The sequence below is a fragment of the Esox lucius genome, chromosome 13 (genome assembly GCF_011004845.1).
Source record: "Esox lucius isolate fEsoLuc1 chromosome 13, fEsoLuc1.pri, whole genome shotgun sequence".
Taxonomy (NCBI): Eukaryota; Metazoa; Chordata; class Actinopteri; order Esociformes; family Esocidae; genus Esox; species Esox lucius.
Window position 1 is genome coordinate 30093011 of NC_047581.1, and position 23814 is coordinate 30116824.

General features: G+C 42.1%; 2 protein-coding genes across 5 annotated transcripts in view; one reads left to right on the plus strand and one right to left on the minus strand.

Annotated features, from left to right (window-relative positions):
* Positions 1–10255, minus strand: part of npr3 (natriuretic peptide receptor 3) — a 32114-nt gene extending 21859 nt beyond the window's left edge. Inside the window, exon 1 of one of the 2 annotated variants that reach the window (XM_010876949.5) lies at positions 7190–10255. In XM_010876949.5, the coding sequence (XP_010875251.1) occupies positions 7190–7859 (670 nt within the window). In that variant the 5' untranslated portion in view covers positions 7860–10255. The remainder of the gene's footprint in view (positions 1–7189) is intronic. The other variant, XM_010876950.5, reaches the window with a different exon arrangement.
* A 2643-nt stretch (positions 10256–12898) lies between these two features.
* On the plus strand, positions 12899–22571 carry LOC105014569. Of its 3 annotated transcripts, none has more exons than XM_010876997.4 (7): positions 12899–15259; positions 15448–15543; positions 19755–19872; positions 20267–20457; positions 21267–21578; positions 21679–21767; positions 21988–22571. In XM_010876997.4, the coding sequence occupies exons 1-7, from the start codon at positions 15187–15189 to the stop codon at positions 22039–22041; spliced, it is 933 nt and encodes a 310-aa protein (XP_010875299.2). In that variant the 5' UTR covers positions 12899–15186; the 3' UTR covers positions 22042–22571. The 3 variants fall into 3 exon arrangements, with proteins under 3 accessions (XP_010875299.2, XP_019907856.2, XP_019907857.2); XM_020052297.3 differs by having other exon boundaries at positions 20267–20415; XM_020052298.3 differs by having other exon boundaries at positions 12899–13787.
* The last annotated feature ends 1243 nt before the right edge of the window (positions 22572–23814 follow it).

The window sequence follows — 23814 nt, forward strand, 5'->3', positions numbered from 1 at the left end:
GGATGGATAAAGGCAGGTCATTGTCCCTCCAGCTTGCTTCACGGGCCAGCCAGGGCTTAGTGCACTAGACCACCTCAAGGATTTTGCACAAGTTCAGGACATACCAGTGGCTTCCACTGAAGCAGTGGACCAATCACAAGGGGTTAGTCGTGTTGGAATTATACGACAACATGAGGGGAGTTCAGGTTGGTTGTACTTCCTGTCATCTCTGCAGCCCACGCTGATGTTGATGCACATACGCTGCGTGTTCAAGGTCCTCTGGTATTTGCCCATTCATTCGACTTTTAAAAATCTCACCAACTTGTGAGCAGTCTTAGTAAAAATGTATCAGTCGTTAACAAGGTCTTTTAGACATGGCAAAAACTGCGCTGCATAGTGAGGTTTTCTCTCTCCTGACATTGGTGCGGTGTAGTTAGACCTTATGAAACAACAAAATCACAACAAAACCACACAGGATAATATTTAAACTGCTTAATGACATGTTTAAGAGGTTCCATAATGTTATAATTGCACACAAGGTTCCGCTGTTAACTTAACCCCTTGTAATAATAAGAAAGGGGTTAACAGTCTTACTCAAGAACTTCTTCCCCTTGCTGGCTCGGGATTCAATCGAGCAACCTTTTAGTTACTGGTAAGAAACCTGGACCAACAGAGTCGAGATTCTCAAACGAAGTGAGTGAACCTCTGCCGAGTGGACTGTCTGCCATTCCGGTTGATGCCGGCCCCATGAACCACGGAGCCAGTGATGTCATTCCATCAAGCAGAGACTTTTAAATACGCTGGGAACAGAAAACTACCTGGGGGCTGTGACTGGAGAAGATGATTACTCAAACAAGATGTCAGCGCTGCCAGAAACCTTTCCAATGACATCTTTCCATCTTACTGCTGGAGAAGTGCACAGGCTAGGCTATAGCTTCATGGTCTTAAACAATGAAGGTTTAAGACCCCCCCCCCTCAGCTGCATAGCCAATCAAGTGACAGAGAACTCATTTGACTGACAAACAAAATTAACAGACACTTCACTCACACTAAACTTGAGCTCTTGATGCATCCAGCTTGGTAGGAAACTACTATTGCATATTGGGAAATTATTGTGATGCACATTTGTGTATCATTATCTAGTAGAGTATTGAAGCATGTGAGAGTGTGTTTTTATGTATGTATGGTTTCCGTTTGTGTGTGTGTGTGCGTGTGAATACGATTTTTGTGTGTTTTTATTTCTGTGTGTATCAGAATGATTAACAATTGTCAGTAACAATTGATTGACCAAGTTGTTGCTAAACCACTTAGTTACAGTAAACACAGACAAATTATATAATATAATCAATAAAATCAGGTTAGGGGCCAGGGGGATTCATTTATGTAGCTTTTACAGTGGTTTGTATCATATCATACAATAACTGCTGAACCTAGCCCTGCAAAGGTCTGACAGAAAAAAAACATTTGACAACTGACAGATGCAGTTTGAAAATATTATATTGATGTGCCAGTTGGAAGAAGGAAACCTGGAAATGTTAAACTTGCTAATTTGTTGAACACTGCTTGAGCTAAGGCTAGACACAGTCTTAGCCACTGACTGGCAGATAGTGATGCTGGAGATAAGTACATTTCAAGACACCCGTGCCTTGCAAACATTTAGCATTTTTAGACAACAAACAACGGCACTCTTTTCCAATCTGTAAATGGTATGTTAATCTGTCTGGTTTTAGACACTGTCATTCAAAAAACATCGCTATGATGCTTATCGGAAATAATATCGCAAAGGTCTTAGATGGTTTGTCAAAAGCATTCACACAGCCTATCATGTGATTCTGTTAAATGGTTTGTCACCACTTGGACTGGAGTCTGACGATCTAGATGGTTTTACAGTTTTCTCCAGGATAGGACTTCGGTAGATGGTAGATGGGGTCATATAGGAGCTCACTGAGTTAAACAGGGAGGTGCCTCAAGGTTCAATACTCGACCCTCTACTATTTACTGACATATAAATGACACTACTATTTACTGACATATAAATGCGTACAAAAATATTTTGAAGATTTTTGTACGCAGCTGATACTGGACTCTATTGCTGTTGACCAAATCTCGTTACATCTCAAGTCTGTCTCTCTAGATCTGCAGAGGATCCTCTCAGATCTTCAGCTTGTGCTGAATGCAAACAGAACGAAATGGATGCTTTTGTCAAGGTCACACAAGTCAAATGTAAATGATTATGAAATTAGTAGTTCAAGCAGTGTTTCTCCTCTAAACCCCATTCTCTACTCCCCTTGACCACTCCTCTCCACTCCTCCCCTCCTCAAACCCTTGTCATCTAAAACTCTGCTAACCTAACCGTGAAGTGCCTAGCATGACTGGAATAGTAATGAGGCCAACCTTTCCCTCCATTGGGGGCATTGCACCATCAAAACACCTGTGGTCCGCTATATAACAGCAGAATAGGTGCTGGATATATAAATCAATATGATTTCTCACATTGAGTGTCAGATCAGGCTAATAAACAACAATTACATGTTTTCACAGCCTATCCAGCTCTTCTATACTAGGGGAGACAGTCATTCATGTAGTGTGAGGTCCTTTCTACAATGTCCCTGTGTACAATATACTGTTTAGTAAACGTTAACTATGACCACCACATAATTACAACCGAGACGAAGGTCGTGGTTCACTGGAAACACACACACACACACACAAACACACACACACACACACACCCACACACCAGTATCAGAAACACACGCAAACAGCATGCACAATGAACATGCACGTATGCACGGCCGCGCACATTCAAATACACACACACAATCTCAGAAACCCCACAGACTGTTAACCCTCACTAAGCTAGTCAGTATCTGACTGATACTACTTTGTTTCTAGGATATGTCTTGCACATGCATTCTCATAACTGGTAGCACTCTAGCTGACATAAAACACTGAACAAAAGTATAAATGCAACACGTTTGTTTTTGCCCCCATTTATCATGAGCTGAACTCAAAGATCTAAGACTTTCTCTATGTACACAAAAGTCCTATTTCTCTCAAATGTTGTTCACAAATCTGTCTAAATCTGTGTTAGTGAGCACTTCTCCTTTGCTGAGATCATCCATCCAACTCACAGGTGTGGCATATCAAGATTATTGCACAGATATGCCTTAGGCTGGCCACAATAAAAAGCCACTATAAAATGTGCAGTTCCATCACACAGCACAATGCCACAGATGTCGCAGGTTTTGAGGGAGCGTGCAGCTGGTATGCCGTCTCATGGAAGCTCTCAGGGAAGCTCATCTGCATGCTCGTCATCCTCATCGGGGTCTCGACCTGACTGCAGTTCGTCGTCGTAACCGACTAGAGTGGTCAAATGCTCACATTCGATGGCGTCTGGCACTTTGGAGAGGTGTTCTCTTCACGGATGAATGCCGGTATTCACTGTACAGGTCAGATGGAAGATGGTGTCGTGTGGGTGAGCGTTGTGGATCGAGTGGCCCATGGTGGCGGTGGCGTTATGGTATGGGCAGGCAAGTGTTATGGACAACGAACACAGGTGCATTTTATTGATGGCATTTTGAATGCACAGAGATACCATGACGAGATCCTGAGGCCCATTGTTGTGCCATTCATCCACGACCATCACCGCATGTTGCAGCATGATAATGCACGGCCCCATGTTGCAAGGGTCTGTACACAATTCCTGGTAGCTGAAAACATTCCAGTTCTTGCATGGCCAGTACTCACTGGACATGTCACCCATTGAGCATGTTTGGGATGCTCTGGATCGGCGTATACGACAGCGTGTTCCAGGTCCTGCCAATATCCAGCAACTTCGCACAGCCATTGAAGAGGAGTGGACCAACATTCCACAGGCCACAATCAACAACCTGATCAACTCTATGCGAAGAAGATGTGTTGCACTGCGTGAGGCAAATGGTGGTCACACCAGATACTGATTGGTTTTCGGACCTCCCCGGTCCCCCGGACCCAATACAGTAAAACTGCACATTTTAGAGTGGCCTTTTATTGTGGCCAGCCTAAGGCACACCTGTGCAATAAGCATGCTGTCTAATCAGCATCTTGATTTGCCACACCTGTGAGGTGGATCTTCAGATCTTTGATCTTTGAGTTCTGCTCATGATAAATGGGGGCAAAAACAAAAGTGTTGCGCTTATAATTTTGTTCAGTGTGCATCAAACATAATTTTCCTGGCTACTTTAGCAGTATGGCATTGTTACAGCCTTGCATTTAGTGACCTTACTGTCTCCATCTTAAGCACTAGCAAAAAGGCAATGAACTTACTTTCCTTTGAAAAGGGCAGAGCTACAGAGCTACTATGCTAATCTTCATACAAACCTCTACATACAGTATATCTATACTCTGGCCATTCAAAAATTGTGCAAGTAGCTCTGTGGAAGTAGAGGCTACACAGCCCTGAGTCTCTAGATAACAGAACGATCAAATTCTGGAAATGTTTTATTTTTATCTTGTGCAATCTCTTGTTGAAGATAATGTAACTTTGAAGAGACAGTCTCATCCAGATCTCTTGTAATTGGAACTATGAAATATTGACTGAATATTCCTGTAACTGCTCTCCTACATGAATGTGTGGGAATGAACCACATGCATGCAGCTCCTTGTAGGTAATGTCACAAGCCGTTGGTCCCGTCTGTCTGCTCACCCTTTCTCTCTCTCTCTCCCCTTCCTCCCCCTTCTCTCTCTCATGTCCCTCTCTCCTTCTTTCTCTTCCCTCTCTCTCTCTCTCTCTCTCTCTCAAGTCCCTCCCTCCCCTTTCTCAAATTCATTTTCTTTTCAATTTCCAAAGCTTTATTGGCATGACAAGAACATTTTCAAGTGTTACGCAAAGCAATTTCAACTTCACTAACTCCCTTTCTGAGGTACATTTCTCCCCCTTCACTCTCTCTTTCCCTCTCTCTCCCTTCTCTCTCTCATGTCAATCTCTCCTCCTCTCTCTCTCCCATGTCACGCTCCCCTTTCTCTCTCTCATGTTTCTCTCTCATCTCTCATCTCTCTCTCTCTCTCGCTCTCTATAATGTCTGTCTCCCTCATGACTCTCTCGCTCCATCTCCCTGTCTCTCTCAAACATGACCTTAATTGTGTAACCTGTCTGGAGGGATACGGTGAGGACATTATGTACACCCCATAACATCAACACCTACCCTAACCATCATAACCCCTGACCATCAGAAGTGCCAGGCCTCCAATCCACACATCCACCTACCCTCCCATCCGCCTGCGGATCCCATCCAATTACACAAGGTCTCTCTGCATAGGGTTTGATTATTTTTCAAAGCAGAGGTTGGTAGAAGGGCCGGCGATCTCCCGGAGATCCGGAGCAGAGAGACAATGGGTGGTTTTGACCGCAGGCAGATCTGTTGACACCTGCGCTCTTCCAAAGGCAACGTGGGCACGTCCACAGGAGGCGGAGTGGAAGGGGGCTGGCCTCAGGGGAGAGTGGGAGGGGGGCACTGGGGTGTCGTCTTTGGCGAGGTGAAGCGTGACGGGGGTGAGTTTTGCCGCAGCATAATGGGATTGGCAGTGGAGAAATATAACGTGTGTGTACATTGGTGAGTGTGTGCGTTAGTTAGGGTCACAAGCAGTCATTGAAAGCACTGAAATCTGTGTTCCAGCATTAAAAGGACAAGGGATAGAGGGGAATGAGGAAGAGGGGGAACTCCATCTGAAAAGCGGTAGGACACATTTTACCCCTCTGTGACTATGGGGGAGAGAGAAAAGCAGATGAAAAGAGAGAGAGAGATGGAGGAGAGGCAGAGCAAGAGGGAACGAATAGGAAAGGGACAGAGTTACAGGGTGAGAGACTGAGAGAAACACAATGACATATAGATTATAAGAGAGAGGGAGGAGAGACAGAGATTAACAGACAGAGAAATGGAGAGGGAGAGAGAGGAGAGGGGAGGGAGAGGGGACAGTGAGTGAGAAAGGGAGGGAGGAGAGGGAGGAGAGAGGGGGACAGTCAGGGAGAAAGGGAGGGAGGATGGGGAAGAGAGAGGGGGATAATGAGGGAGAAAGGGAGGGAAGAGAGGGAGGAGAGAAGGGGATAATGAAGGAGAAAGGGAGGGAGGAGAGGGAGGAGAGAGGGGGATATTGGCGAGAAAGGGAGGGAGGAGAGAGGGGGATAATGAGGGAGAAAAGGAGGGAAGAGAGGGAGGAGAGAGGGGGATAATGAAGGAGAAAGGGAGGGAAGAGAGGGAGGAGAGAGGGGGATAATGAAGGAGAAAGGGAGGGAGGAGAGGGAGGAGAGAGGGGGATATTGGCGAGAAAGGGAGGGAGGAGAGAGGGGGATAATGAGGGAGAAAGGGAGGGAGGACAGGGAAGAGAGAAAGGGATAATGAGGGAGAAAGGGAGGTTTACACTCCTCATTTAACAGCAGTGGTGTCCTAAGACAAAAGTACCCCCCAAACCCTCTCCAATCATCCCCTTTACAGTAGCCTGGGCCAGAAACTGTTATTAAACCTTGGGTCAGGGCCAGCCACAGCTAGAGGACAGGTCCACCAGGGGTTGTGACTGACTAGGAACAGGACAGAGTGTGTAATATCGATTAGGTCCAGTTTGTTTCTCCTCTCACTGGTCAATTTAAAATGCCAGGGGAAATTCCAGGTGTCTGCTGTTTCACCAACCACAGCAACTGACCCATGGCACCTGGTCTCCCAGGTGGTAACTTGATATGGAGATAAATCAAAGTTCACAATGTCCTGCCTATAGCACAACATCCGGACTGAAACAATTCACTGTCATTCGTTTGAGCAGGCCCATCACAAACATCTGCTATTGAAGTAAGCCAGGTGTCAATTCAACACTTTTGATGAGGGGATGTGTCATTAAAACGGATTATTTACCTAGGCTACCTGTTATTATTGGGCATGATTCGAAATAGCTTTCTCACCTCCCGCTGCAAGTATATTCGGGCGTAAGTGTTTTTTAAATAAAGCAGACAGTGGCAGGCGAGATGGAATACCTAGAAAGTACGCGGCAGGGTTAGCAAAAGGACATCAGCAGGCAAACTGGCCATTCAGGCTGTAAGGACACCGTGGGACGGTGTAAATTCAAAAAGCCTACTGTTGTTTGCCCCTTGGGGTTTAAGGCCGGGTGTCTCTGTAAAGCACTTTGTGACAACTGCTGTTGTAAAAAGGGCTTTATAAATACATGTGATTGATTGACTTACCTTCACTCTCGTAGATCAATTTGATGAGGTCATCTGCGTTCACGTGCTCATCTTTAGAGTTGATGACTACCGGGCTGATGTGATATTGATCCATGAGTTTGATGTGCACGCCTTCCACAGTGAAGTAACAGTTTCTCTCCTCTTTGTCATCATCGAAAATCAGCAGCGCCTCTTTCCAGTTGAAGTGGTGGAACATCGCAGCGAACGTTTCTGCCATTTTGAGGTAAGACGGGGAGATTCGGGTCAGGTGAGTGTATTCTTTATCCTTGTCCCTATAACCGCTGGCCAGAGCACCTGCTGATATTACCGGGATGTTCCAGTGGGAAGCCATCCGTACTACCGGCGCTGCAGCGTATTCACATACGGGACCGAGAACTAAGTCCGGCTTCTTCTCGCAGGAGCGGTCCACCAGGGAGAAGAGCGCATCATTGCCACAGCCGGAATCCTCATAGCGCATATTGAAATTAAGTCCAGAGTACAGACCGCCGGGTATTTTCAACTTTTGCCGTGCATACTCGATGGCAGGGGTCACTCTTGCTAATGAGAAAATATAGGAGTTATTTTTGGGCAGAATCACCAATACTTCGATGTCCTCATTCACAGCGGCACTTGTCCGGACAGGTAAAAGCCCCAGACAAAGGTAAAAACATAATAATATGAAACATGTCATGATGCAGGTTTAAAAGTTCTGATTCGACTATAATCAATACTTATTCAATATGTGATATCCTCTCTATGTCAACTGTGTCCCCGGTACCGCGGGCTCGAATTGCACAGGTAGTCTAAATTGCAAGTGCAAATGTCCAACAAAAAATCTAAATTAAATTGCCCTTTTCTTTGAATGATTTAAATACAGTTTCAAAATGAATGAAGTGTATGATGCTGCACAGACAGTCTCCTGCAACCTTCTCAAATGATGGAAGAATCCCCTCTGTTTTGCTAACTAATTCTCCCGTTTCCCTGGTCATTCCTCTTGTTTAAATATGGTAACTGCCCAGACAGCTACCACACACGCTGGCCGAGGGGAGGAATTTTGAAGCATCTTTTCATTATTATTCCTGCGTCATCTCGGTACGACACGCCTCTTTCTTAAAGCTGAAGTCCCTCTTTTTTATTTTGAGTTTATAGCGAATTCCACTCTAGGATAAACCGGGATGATTTTCCCCATTTAGCTATAAAAACGGTCTGTGTGTTAGATCATTACAAATAAATTGTGGGTAATGTTTAAAACAAATGTTTTTCCGATTAATATAATTTTGCTATTTTAAAAAGACGTTTGGAATACATCTAATTAGGGGAATGGCTGCCCCCCCCTCAGGCGAGGTTTGAGAACCCCTGGCTTATAGCATATCTTTATCTTGCAGTTTTAGACAAACACACATACCTTACCATAACAATTTGGGCCTACCTTGAGCCCAACCAGGTACACATGACATCTATGCAGACTGTATTTAGGTGTACTGCAAATCATACAGGCCCAAGTTTTGACTTAAGCCTAACTCATCAAGCTTATGAAAACAAAACCAATATTAGGAGTGTGCTGAGTACTCCCTAGTGAATGACGGCCAGCTGGGTCAACGTACGATCAACCTCGAGGGCCACAGAAGAGACGCCCTGCTATGGCCTGCCACCCAGTGGCCACTGTCAACATAGCTTTAACAATAAAATCTAAGTCATCAGAGGGGTTTTATTTCCCAGTTTCATTGCCCATACAGTCCAGAATACTTTAGGCAAAGCATCAGATTAATTAGAGGAGAATTCACCTAGTTGATTCAATGTCGCTCTGTTGAGAAACTGTCTGGGAATATTTCCCAACTCCAAACTGCGGAGATTAGAACTGAATGATGGGTGTTAAATAGGGAGGGGAGGTTCCCCAACCTGGGAGTATTTATCATGCCCCATTAAACGCAGAACTGCATACGAGTCACCTAACATGTTCCCTAGATGTTCGGCCGGCTAACAACCTCTCATTCACGTCACCTTTAAACGGGCCAGTTGGTTTTGCGGCTGGTGTAATTCATTAGAGGCTGTGTAAAACACATAGAGGCTACATTCTCTAAAACCTATTGCACTCAGAACCATTAAATAATTTACATGGGTTTGGGCATAACGCTCAGAACAGGCCGTCTTTTACTCTGTGACATTTGTTTAGTTGCTCCGATCATCCTGATAACACCACAGAGGGAAATGCTATTTTGTAGGTGCATGTTGATCGAAGAGGTGAATAACGGCAAGTGTTAAAGATTCCCTTTAAGTAATTTTTGGACTGTCGGTCAAACTGTGCAGCTTTCCCAATCAGGGTGGCTCATGTTGCCAGAGCAACAGTGACTGGGAATGACAAAAATATTGATGAAAAAATGAACACCTGTCGCATTCCAACAATAAGTCAGAGGGAATCTATTTACTTGGACACACACAGATATTTGCCTTTATTTGACTTTAGACCACTTGTTTCAAGGTGAATCCAGCAGCTACAGGTGCCATGTCAACAGGACAATTCGTGCGACAGGATGATGAAATTAGTGCAAGTTAACTGGAGTGGTGTGTTAGGTGTCTTTGGGAGCCGAGACAGTCTGCTTACTGTTAACTCATTTACACCCCAACTTGTACACAGAGGCTCCTTTATCCGGTCAACGTGGGTTCCATCATAACCTGCCACACCTACTTGCAGTGCTGGACAAAAGACAAATGTGCATGTGTGTATGTGAGACCGAGAGAGAGACACAGGGCTCCGTCCATGCCAGCTAGAAAGCCTAAAGACCTCAATCCACAGACAGAATATGTGCTGAAAAATCTACATTATATAACCTTTATTTACAGATTGGATCTTTAGTAACACTTTTGCTAAAGGTCAATTAAGGGAACCTTAATGTCAAGCTTTACCTCTTATCCAAGTAAGATTATAATCTAAGAAGAGGGTGTTTCCAAAAAATAGTGTTTTCTCAGAATTGTGGATTTCCATTGAGATAACCTTTTCCCACGCTGCATATATAAGTCTGGAACTACAACGTCAACAAATTTTGTTTTTACACTAAGATAGTTTCATTTAGATTCATGGGATACATGCCAGATTTAAGTCAGATATCCAATTTTCTTCTGGTGTAAAATTTTTATTGTTTTGTGTCACTTTCTGAGGTAACTTGGGACCCCTCCGACAGATATTTCCTACTGATACTGAGGTCTAAAAAAAGACGATGTCTCAATCAATGTGTATTGGAGTGGAATGAGTGGTGATGCAGAAAATCAAATTCTGAAATCCTTCCTACTCCATGTATTACCACAGTTAAAACCATATAATTTCATAGCTGGCAAGCAACTAAAAACTAATTGCGTCTCTATTAACAAACAACGTACTGATTGGCCAATGATTAAGCCAATGCCTATTACAGCAGGAATTTCTCACAGCTTTATTATTGGCTAATTAAGGTCAAGTTTAAAGCATTGTTTTACCGGACCCTCAGCACATCTGTAAAAGACCTATGTGACAACTGCTGATTTAAAAAGGGGTTTTATAAAATACATTCGCTTGATAGATTGACTGAAGTGTCTGAGAATGACATTACCACAGAGATGATATCACGGGGTAATGTAAAATGTATACCTAAGTAACTCACACTACTGTTAAGAAATAAGACTTTGTTGTACCACATAAATGCATATTTTTGTTAAATTTGTCACCTCCTGTGTATAATGTCAAAGTGAAATTGTTCTTAATTTATTATAAATACAAAACAGGAAGTGGTTTATTGCCTACATATTCACCCCCTTAGTCAGCTTTTGGTAGGGGCTCCTTTTTCAGCAATTACAGCCATTATTAGTCTATTTGGATACGTCAATACCTACTTTGCACATCTGGACACAGCAAAATGTTCTTTGCATAATTGCTCAAGCTCTGTGAAGTAGGATGGGGACCTTGTGAAAAGCAATTTTCTATTCCACATATTCTCAATCTGATTGAAGTCTGGGCATTGCGTGGCCACTCCAGAACATTGCTCTTTTTGTTTTTAAGCCACACCACTGTGTGTTTGGCTGTACGTTAGTAGTCTCTGAAGGATGGACTTCACTGTGTGTTTGGCTGCATGTATGTTAGTGGTCTCTTAAGAATGGACTTCACTGTGCTCTGGAGAAATGTTCCTATATCCTAACACTGATTGGTTCAGATTTGATTTGTTTCCGTCGTCTTCATCCAGTGTTCATTCGTCTTTCTGATGTAGTTTTTGTTAGGACACTAACCAACGGTTGGACTTCCCAGACAGGTGTTTTTACCTGAAATCATGTGAAACACCTTAATTGCACACAGATGGACTCCATTCAGCAAGTTACATAACGTCTGAATACAACTGGTTGCACCACAGCTCATTCAGGTGTCATTGCAAAGGGGGTCAATATTTACGCAATCAATTCTTTTCTGTTGTATTTTCGTAATTAATTACAAATAATTTGCAGATTTCCTTTTTCACATTATCAACTTTTCCCCCCCGTTGATCAGTTGAAAACCCCTCAATTAAACCCTTAGATTATTTCAGGCTGTAAAATAATGAAACAAGGGGAATTCCAAGTGTGTGAATACTTTTGAGAAGCACCAGAATTCATGATGAATGTCCTGCCTGGGAATAGAGCCAGAGTCACAATGCTGAGTATATTCTCACACACACACACACACACACACACACACACAAACACACACGCACATGCGCACATGCACACACACAGTGTTTTCGGAGCAGAGTGTTCATTTAAAGTGAATATGTAAAAGTGAAGGATATTGCTGTGAGTCATTGTATTGATGGATGCTGTGACAGCGTAGAACAGCAAGTACCTTGTTTAATACGAGACACTTTCCAAAGGCTTCACTGTTGTACTTTAGACACACACAGAAAACTGTTGGAACATTTGAAACTGCATGACTGACCTCTACGGCAAAAGAACACGAGCCCATCGACGGGGAGAGGTCAATAGAAGGTCAACTGAATGCAGAATATGGGGTATAGAAGAAGGATGTTTGGCTGTTTTCACTGCATAACACTACACATTGTCTTATTCAGCTTAAAAAGTTAGTTTTTTTTTTTTTTATGCTACTAATGCTACTAAGTACTAAACGTCTTCGTATATGCTAGTAGCACAGCTAGCTTACAGAAAATTCAGGTTGTAATAAATTGAGTTTCATTGTGCGTTGGAGTGGATTGGTGATGATGACGTAAATATACTGGGGCTGCCGGATAGAAGACGTGTAGAAACATTGAACTCTGATTTATACCTGAACATAGTGTGACAGCCCGTGTTACAATCTACCAGCCCAAGTTACAATCTACCAGGCCAAGTTACAATCTACCAGGCCATGTTACAATCTACCAACTCATCTACCAGCCTGTGTTACCATCTACCAAACCCAAGTTACAATCTACCAGCTCTTGTTACAGTCTACCAAACCATGTCACAATCTACCACCATGTGTTACAATCTACCAAACCATGTTACAATCTACCACCATGTGTTACAATCTACCAAACCATGTTACAATCTGCCAGCCCATGATATGATCTAACCGAGGTTCCATTTATGTAGCCAGTAGATTGTAACACAGACTGGTAGATCATAACATGGGCTGGTAGACTGTAACATGGTTTGATAGATTGTTACACAGATTGGTAGATCATAACATGGGCTGATAGACTGTAACATGGTTTGGTAGATTGTAACACAGTCTGGTAGATCATAACATGGGCTTGTAGACTGTAACATGGTTTGGTAGATTGTAACACAGTCTGGTAGATCATAACATGGGCTTGTAGACTGTAACATGGTTTGGTAGATTGTAACACAGTCTGGTAGATCATAACATGGGCTTGTAGACTGTAACATGGTTTGGTAGATTGTAACATGGACAGGTAAAAGCCTGGGTAACATTCTACTGGCCCAGGACTTCTGCCTTCCAATTACACTTTGAAAACAGGTTAATTTGGCACGAGACTATAGGTTATATCATGTGGTCAGCGACTGGATTCTGAATTAATTACTCTATTGGTTTTCCCTGACTGTCAATGTGTTTACCCAGCCACAGCGTCTCACTGTGAACCTTCTAAGCCAGAGAAGGCCACTTTCCAGGGTGTTCCTGATATGCTGGGGACATCTTGTGGTCAGGATTAGGAAGCACCTCCAATACTGTCCCAGTTGTTGATCCACCCTAAAGACGCCATACATCACTATTAGTCAATATTGTTTTTACGCAAGCACCCTCTTCTTCCCCCCTTTAAATCAGAACAGAAATATGACAGCACAGTGTAAGTGCCCTCTCCACCCCCCCTTTAAATCAGAACAGAAATATGACAGCACAGTGTAAGTGCCCTCTCCACCCCCCCTTTAAATCAGAACAGAAATATGACAGCACAGTGTAAGTGTGGTAATCAGTGTGACTCCGCTGGTGGTTGTGCCTTATTTACTCACAGCAATGTGTGGGCGGAGCCGGGGTGACTGTCAGGAAGATGGGGAACATTTGTTGGAGATCTGATTGGCTGGCTATGAAGGTGTGGGCAGAGCCGGGATGGCTGTCAGGAAGATGGTCAACACCAGTTGGAGACCTGATTGGCTGGCTATAAAGGTGTGGGGGGAGCCGGGATGACTGTCAGGAAGATCGGCGACATCTGTTGGACAGCTGATTGGCTGGCTATGAAGGCTGGGCCTTCAGTGTTGCTCTAGTCTCTCTCACAGCAGACACCTACTGTTGTTTAGTTGAAACCTTCGCCTACGTCTTACACCCTACAACACACCACTAATATTTACAAACAACCACCCACTCACTCCACTGTCATACTGATTTACATCTTACACCCTACAACACAACACTAATATTTACAAACAACCACCCACTCACTCCACTGTCATACTGATTTCCACACCCCCCTTTTATTCAGTTGTATGTGTATTTAATAAATGCTTTTGTTATTCTTTAACACCCACCACGTGTTCTCCCAATGTTATTCTATTTGTCACGGCATTGAGCCAGGTCGTGACATCATTCTTTAACTAACAGAAAAATAAATAATACTCTCAGTCTGATAAAGCAAGTAACACAGATTTACATCAGGTCTAGTTCTTACCATATACTTTGGTTATCAAGGACCAACAAGACTGGAGAACTAAAGATACAAAGTAAATACTAAATAATTCTAATGAAAAATTAAGCATTCATATAAAAAATCTGATTTGTTGAATTTTACATGTAGTCACTATATTTAGTTCATGCAATAGGACCATGCACCAGGCACAATGTCTACCGAAAATATCAAAGGGATGCAGATGACACCCATTTCATGGAATGAAAAGTTACACGCAGTTAACCTTCTTGCCAGTGGTTGAGGATATTTTGGAATCGTGTCAAAACATCTCAAACATAATTAGAACATTGTTTGACTTTGAGAGTGCAGACAGGCTGTCTAAAGCAGAAGTCATGTTCTGTTCAGGTTTTCAGTTACACCATTGGCCTCGGGAACATCCACTGCTAACAAGGTACAGACAGCATAAAAACAGAAAATAGATTATATTCTGAAATAGATTTCATATAAACTACTGTTGGACTGGTTCAACTTGGTTCCAAATAGATTACAGGTAGGCAGATTCCAAAATAGATTACTGGTAGGCTGATTCCAAAATAGATTACTGGTAGGCTGATTCCAAATTGATTACTGCAGGCTGATTCCAAATAGATTACTGGTAGACTAATTCCAAATAGATTACTGGTAGACTGATTCCAAATAGATTATTGATAGACTGCTGTCCAACTACTAATAGGATGCTGCTAATAGCAGATGTTCAGTAAATGTCTGATATTCTATATTTAACTCTGCTGACTGTGGTGTGTTTTTTCCCACCGAGTTTCCTGTAGCCAACCACTGATGGTACAAAACCGGATTAGACGTATCTCATTATATAAGTAACGAAATAATGACATTTTAGTATAAATAGCCCAGCAGCATTTTCTGCTCTTCAGTTCAATCTACATGACAGCTCAGTGGAACCCCGAGACAGATATGAACCTTGCACTGATACTAATTTTTCTGTCCTGGAGTTCAGGTAAGATCCTATTATACTGATGTACACTTGAGTTAGTGAGATGTTTATTTTTTTTTTTTCAATGTTATGGTAATTGCATGAACATTTGCAGGAATACTAAAAAAAAGCATATGCTAAGAACAATAAAGTAAAAACATGAAAATATTCTTTACTGTAGCCTAGTTGTCTACTGTGATCTTTCTCCTCAGATCTCCAGGGTCAAATGCCCTTTCACCAATCAGGTTTGTGGAACTATACGAGATCGGTAGCCAACACTGTCACGATTCCCTGGACTCAGGACAGAGGTAAGATCCAGAAGCAGATACAGACACCGGGGTAAAAGGACAATGATGATGATTATTGTAGTAGTTGGAGATGATAGAGGAGATACGTAAGAATTACGTAGGCAGGTATGAATGTGTTGTTGGAGGGTTGATAGAGGGTAGCAGTGGTACGAAGTCCAGGAGGCAAGAATGGTCAGAAGGTCAGGCAGGGTTCGGTCAACAGAGCGGGGAGTCAGTCCAGGCGAAGGTCGGTAACGGGAAGGGAGATAGGTGGTTGGGAGGGAGGTAAAGACATGGTGATAACAAAAACAGGATACTCGGGGAATAGGATAGCTTGCTTAATTCGGTAGCGAACACGGTAATAATTGCGTGGCTGTACAATAATCTGGCAGGGACTGAAAGCAGAACTCTCCTATTTATAGGGAGAGTGGCAATCAGCCCCCCAGGTGTGTAGACTGGTGCAGGTGCTCAGGATCAGTGGTGATTACGGGTGGCTTCATGGAGTGCCGGGAACAAGGAGACTGGTCTTCTGGGAGATGTAATGACAGACAAACAGCTCAGGAAGGCTGAGTCCTTGCTTGCTAAACAACTGTTAATCAATAAGTCGAAAGCCAAAATGGAAGACATTGGAGCTGTTTTACCATTGGCCTGTTGTGTAAGACACCGATGGGAACAAACTCAGTCACCATTATTCACCGAAAACATATAAAATGTAAACAATCATTCCTTGAACAAGGCTAGAAGGGTGTACTACAAAACCAGGTAACTCTCTTACCCAGAGGGGTGTACTACAAATCGAGGTAACTCTCTTACCCAGAGGGGTGTACTACAAATTGAGGTAACTGTCTTACCCAGGGGGGTGTACTACAAATCGAGGTAACTGTCTTACCCAGAGTGGTGTACTACAAATCGACGTAACTGTCTTACCCAGAGGGGTGTACTACAAAGCGAGGTAACTGTCTTATCCAGAGGGCTGTACTACAAAACGAGGTGACTGTCTTATCCAGAGGGGTGTACTACAAAACGAGGTAACTGTCTTATCCAGAGGGGTGTACTACAAATCAAGGTAACTGTCTTATCCAGATGGGTGTACTACAAATCAAGGTAACTGTCTTACCCAGAGGGGTGTACTACAAAGCGAGGTAACTGTCTTATCCAGAGGGGTGTACTAGAAAGTGAGGTAACTGTCTCACCAGAGGGGTGTACTACAAATTGAGGTAACTGTCTTACCCAGAGGGGTGTACTACAAATCGAAGTAACTGTCTTACCCAGAGTGGTGTACTACAAATCGACGTAACTGTCTTACCCACAGAGGTGTATTAGAAAGCGAGGTAACTGTCTTATCCAGAGGGCTGTACTACAAAACGAGGTGACTGTCTTATCCAGAGGGGTGTACTACAAATCAAGGTAACTGTCTTAGCCAGAGGAATGTACTACAAAGCAAGGTAACTGTCTTATCCAGAGGGGTGTACTAGAAAGCGAGGTGACTGTCTTATCCAGAGGGGTGTACTACAAAACGAGGTAACTGTCTTATCCAGAGGGGTGTACTACAAAACGAGGTAACTGTCTTATCCAGATGGGTGTACTACAAATCAAGGTAACTGTCTTACCCAGAGCGGTGTACTCCAAAGCGAGGTAACTGTCTTATCCAGAGGGGTGTACTAGAAAGCGAGGTAACTGTCTTATCCAGATAGATGTACTACAAATCGAAGTAACTGTCTTACCCAGAGGGGTGTACTAGAAAGCGAGGTAACTGTCTTATCCAGAGGGGTGTACTTCAAAGCAAGGTGACAGTCTTATCCAGAGGGGTGTACTACAAAGCGAGGTGACTGTCTTATCCAGAGGGGTGTACTACAAAGCGAGGTAACTGTCTTATCCAGAGTGATGTACTACAAAGCAACAAAACTGTCTTATCCAGAGGGGTGTACTTCAAAGCAAGGTGACAGTCTTATCCAGAGGGGTGTACTACAAAGCGAGGTGACTGTCTTATCCAGAGGGGTGTACTACAAAGCGAGGTAACTGTCTTATCCAGAGTGATGTACTACAAAGCAACAAAACTGTCTTATCCAAAGGGGTGTACTACTACACCAGCTACAGTAACTGGCTTATCGAGGTATTTTCAGGAGTAACTTTGGTGTGATTTAAATGTTCCCTTAATTTTTTTTTTTGCAGTGTCTATATCCCTAGGAAGATACTGTATCTCTGTTAGATTTGGTTCATAAGATTTTCTGTGACAATTATCATGATACACTGTTTATTGATTAAGAATGATTTTAATCCCAGCTGCCTCCAGAATGTTCCAGAACCCTCCCATGTCACTGTGTGCTCTGCATGTTCTGGAACCTCTTCTGTTATTACTCTCATGTATTTTTACTGTAGAAATACAGCATTCATTTTGAAAACATGACTCCTCATGCAAAATTACTGTCTTTTTTTGAAGGATAGTGATCATATGAAGCCATTCATTATTACATAGTTGTTTGGCTCTTTTTTAAGTCAGAATGATAACAGAAATCACCCAAATGTCCCTGATCTAAAGTTTACATACCCTTGAATATTTGGCCTATTTACTCACACACAAGGTGACATCTTTTTTTTTTTATTGCAATTAGTATAGTATAGTATTAGTATATTAGTATAGTCAATGAGTTTGTTAGCTCTCACGTGGATGCACTGAGGCTAGATACTGAGCCGTGGGAAGCAGAAAAGAACAGTCAAAAGACCTGTGTGACAAGGTATTGGAACTTTATAAAGATGGAAAAGGATATAAAAAGATATCCAAAGCCTTGCAAATAGCAGTCAGTACTGTTCAATCACTTATTAAGAAGTAAAACATTTGGGGATCTCTTGATACCAAGCCATAGGTCAGGTAGACCAAGAAAGATTTCAGCCAAAACTGCCAGAATAATTTTTCGGGATACAAAGAAAAACCCATAGGTAAAAAGACGGTGTGGTTGTTTCAAGAAGCACAATATGATGATACTTGAACAAAAATATGCTACATGGTCGAGTTGCCAGAAAGAAGCATTTACTGCACCAATGCCACAAAAAAGCCTGGTTACAATATGCCCAACAACACCTTGACACGCCTCACAGCTTCTGGCACACTGTCATTTGGAATGATGAGACCAAAATAGGGCTTTATGGTCCCCTTGGAGAGGGGTCAACAAGGCCTATAGTGAACAGAATACCATCCCCACTGTGAAGCATGGGGGTGTGTGAGCTCTAAAGGAATGGGGAATCTTGTGAAAATTGATGGCAAGATGAATGCAGCTTGTTATCAGAAAATTCTGGCAGACAATTTGCATTCTTCTGCATTAAAGCTGCACATGGAAAGTTCTTGGACTTTCCAGCATGACAATGACCCTAAGCACAAGGCCAAGTTGACCCTCCAGTGGTTACAGCAGAAAAAAGTGAAGTTTCTGGAGTGGTCATCACAGTCTAATGACCTTAATATCATCAAGTCATTCTGGGGAGATCTCAAACGTGCGGTTCATGCAAGATGACCACAGACTTTGAATGACCTGGAGGCATTTTGCCATGACGAATGGGCAGCTATAATATACCACCTGCAAGAATTCTGGGCCTCATAGACAACTATTACAAAAGTCTACACGCTGTCACTGATGCTAAAGGGGGCAATACACAATATTAAGAAGTAAGGCTATGCAGACTTTTGAACAGGGGTCAGTTAATTTTTCTTTGTTGCCATGTTTTGATAATGCCATTCTGTTATGACCTACAACTGAATGTGAATCCCATAAGAAAAAAAAGACGTGTTTTGCCTGCTCACTCATGTTTTCTTTACAAATGGTACATATATTACCAATCCTCCAAGGGTACTTTTGAGCACAACTGTCCCTACAATTTGGGTTATGCTTTTGTTTAACTGGGTGAAATGATCACTTAATAACCCAAGCAGAAGAAGTAAAAGCATAATATCAATCTAATTAATTATACTTTTATTTGTCCAAACTAATTAAAGCTAAGGTTAACTAGTTTGGACAAGTCCTAAGTTGTAACCTGCAAATGCTTTGCTATGTACGAAAAAAAAGTAGAATAAATTACATTTTGTGCCAGTCCGTCCAACGGTTCTAGATGAGAAAAACGGTTGTTAACATTAATAAAACGGTTGTTAACATTATTAAAACGGTTGTTAACATTATTAAGTGCGTGTTTTCATTTTAACTATGACATTTTGGATTCTATTCTTTTTTTTTATGCATGTTCAGGGCTTTGTAAATTCTGTGATTTGGAGCCTTCAACCTGTAACGGAAAAGGAATCTGTCTCTCTAACTGTGCCATCACCGCAATCTGCGCACACGATACTGAAGTCTGTGTCAGCATCTGGTATGTGTACTATGTATGAACTATGAGTGAGTATGCGTCCCTTTATGTGATCAATGTCTTTATGTACATGTGGAGGACCAAAGCCTCACAAGAATAGTACAAGCTGGAAAATCTACCCCGGCATGTTTTTTTTGCCGGTATTAAGGAAAATTGATTGAAGTGATTTCCAGGTTTAGGAAAAAACCTATCATTGGGCGTTCTGTTCGAATTGAAGTTACTTTAAGGTCCATTCATTTTGGGTTAGGGTTATTTTATGAAAAAGTTAGGGTTAGGTTAGGGAAAATGGTCTACTGGTCTCAGGTTAACACAAGGAAAGAAAAATGTCTCTTACATTGAAAGTGTATGTGCGTGTCAGTCTCTGTGTGTTTGACACTCTCTGTGTCCATTGCCTCAGGAGGAGGAGTGAAGGTAACTACAGCATTGAGACTCTGTGCCATGACCCCACCCAGCCTATCTATGGACTGGAGCTGGATGACTACAACACCTCTACTTGTATCATGAAGGAGAAGATGAGCTCTGTAGGACCCGTCCACATCTGCTCTTGTAAGAAAGAGGAGTGTAACGACAAGTTTGCCTTCCCTCCCAGTGAGTCTGTAATACATACAAGTCAACTGTCAGTTTTCATGCATTTATTCCCCCAGCCTAGCTAGATAATGTAGCTGCAAATAAACAAACCTTTTATTTTCTTTGAGCTTCAGATCTCACGTTCATGTGATTTGTGTACATCTCTTTGTTTGACAAAGGGTGGAGAGAGAAAACCCAAAGTAAATCACATCAACAAAACCTATTGCAGGGACCACATAAAACATAAGTTCACTTAGTTGAAGTCCTCCATCTGACGGAATTCAACCAAGATGGTATGAAATGTGTTTAGAATCTAATCAATTCTTGTAGTGGAGGTTGTGGGACCCATGACCTCTATATGTCTGGAGTCCTACTGTACATATGAGCTTGTAGACTCTACAATGTAGAGTGACTATATATTCTCTGTTGTGATAGATGTCCTGCTTAAGCTTGATATCCAAGGGCCGCATGTTTACTCACAATACTATTTTGAACATTTATTTTGGGGCTGATGTGCAACTGAGAAATCTCCTCAAAGCATCTTCAATGGGAGCCAAAGAAAGATTTGGTCTAAAGTATATTACTTAGGCTTGAAAACAGAATACCAACTCTATATAAGGCCAATAATTATTAATAAGGATCCACATCTTTTGTCATTATTTTGATGTCACCAACATCAAATGTATAACATTTATATTATTATTGAGGGGAGAACACAAAATGTTCTAGCTAATCTTGACTGACTGGTAGCTAATGACAAGATCATTTCCCTGTGAGAGAGGGCGACAAACACTGTTTTACCTTGTTTTTTATTTGTATTAATCTCCCAGCCCAACCTGATATCTACCTAAATGACTCAATGGGAAGTGTATCCAGGGTCCCCCAAGGACCCAGGGTGTTCAGAGGCTACAACTTCATCCTCACCTGCTCCACTGAGCCAGTATACCCAGGAGGCTTTTTCCTCCTCATGTTCACCAGCTCCAACAGAACCCAGACCCAGCCAGCTTTCAATCACTCCGCTGCCTTCCTGTTCCCTGACGCAGACGAATCCCACCAAGGGAGCTACAGCTGCGCTTACCACATTTACATTTTAGATCATAACTTCTCATCTGAGAGTGGGTTTCTATTCCTCACAGTTTCAGGTGTGCTGAACATTTATTTATAACATTGCCACAAACATTTCTCACACAGATCTATCTGATGTAGGATCAGTGCCCTCATCAACTGTGTTTCCATTGGCAGCCTCTCCACTGCCAGCCTTCATCATCAGACACGTCATAGTGCTGCTCACTCTACTGACAGCCATCAGCGCCCTCTATCTGTTCTACAAGGTAAACGCATCTACTCAGACCTAATGGTTTTTCTGTGAGCAGATAGGACATTTCAGTTCTTTTAGTTGGGGGCAAAAGATTTGGTCTGCTGGTGCCAAGATTTGCCACCCATTAGCGTACACCAACAGTTGTTTGGTGGAGAATTGGTCCGAGTCTGTGTCAATGTCCACTTGTGTGTATTTTGTCGGGCAAAATACCAGCAAATGCCTCTGCCCCTCAGTGCAATGCTCCCCTAGTTCACCAGGAGGGTGGATCTGAATGCCAGCACCAGTAACATGGAGATGGTTCTCCTGGCCTCCGGAACTGAAGGCGGGCCAGAGGAGGAGAGAGTGGTCTAAGGCGTGGACAAAGCAGAATGACCATGACCTTCTCATTTCATGGTGTGCTTTTCCAAATGTGTGTTCCAAGACTTCGTAACTAGTTTAGTATACATTGGTAGGAGTTACTGCAACCAGCATCGTTCCTTGGTGTGTGATTGGTTTAGCCACCACAGCGCAGCATGTGTCTCTGGACTGGCTTAAAGATGCAGTCTGGGACTTTTGAGATTGACAAAATAATATTTTTTAAAACCTTTAGTTTTGGGCTGGATGTTTTGTTTGTTGTTTATATTTGCATAATCTATACGTTAAATCACTGTCATACACTCACTTAGCCCGTAAAAGTTAAATACATGGGGCTTAATCAATAAATTAATTACACAGTACACAATTTCTGGTGACCCGTTTGGTCTCGACCGTGCCATTTTTACAACCAGTGGGCAACAATTAAATACTGAATCTTCAATAAAGCTTGTTTTGCATGTTTTACTGTCTTCAGATATTATTTAGTTTTTTACTCTTTTATTCTGTATCTGTAAGTGTCAACTGGTATTAATCAACTTATAGTTTTAAGTTATTACTTATTTTATCTTCAACTTATACATTATTGGTACATTTGTATAAAATAATATTGATTATAAATATGTTGACAATGATATAATGAATGTATTCATATTGATTATGGTACAGATTATTGCTATGATGTTGTTTTCCTTGTTTGATGTTATTGATTATACATGTTGACATTTATTAGGATTTATGTTAGTGTTATGATGGTAGTAGTACAGCATATAGACAGGATTACATTTTGTTTTTATCTTCTCCTAATTATTGATTAACTTTGCCACATTCATTATTCTGCACTGTTGAAAAAGATCAACATGTAATCATTCCACTGTATCATGTGTCCTTCTGTATCCTACTGTATCCTATTGTATCCTCCTGTATCCTACTGTATCCTACTGTATCCTATTGTATCCTCCTGTATCCTACTGTATCATATTGTATCCTCCTGTATCCTTTTGTATCCTACTGTGTCCTCCTGTATCCTACTGTATCCTACTGTATCCTATTGTATCCTCCTGTATCCTACTGTATCCTATTGTATCCTCCTGTATCCTTTTGTATCCTACTGTGTCCTCCTGTATCCTACTGTAACCTATTGTATCCTTCTGTATCCTATTGTGTCCTCCTGTATCCCACTGTATCCTATTGTATCCTACTGTATCCTATTGTATTCTTCTGTATCCTATTGTATCCTACTGTGTCCTCCTGTATCCTACTGTATCCTATTGTATCCTCCTGTATCCTACTGCATCCTACTGTATCCTATTGTATCCTCCTGTATCCTACTGATCTACAACTATCACAAAGTTCTTATACAGATCCCCATCCTGAAACCCAACAGGCTTAAAGGAGAATTGTAAAACCAGTGTGCACCTGAACTACATGGTAAATGTCAATTCATTAATTTAGTTATTTTCAAGAGCCCATTCACCTGCGCATGTAAAACCACAATTAGAAATATGCATTAAGACCATTTCACCACAATCTGTTGGAATGCTCAAATTGTGAATGATTTAGCCATGTTGTAAATTTTGGGAGACGGACTACATAAAAGATGACGTTTTAGTAATTTAACAAATGCTATAATTCAGAGTGACTTACAGTAGGTCCAAACATTTTAAGAGAGTTAGGGAAAACCACCACAGAGATTGGTATTAAGTGCA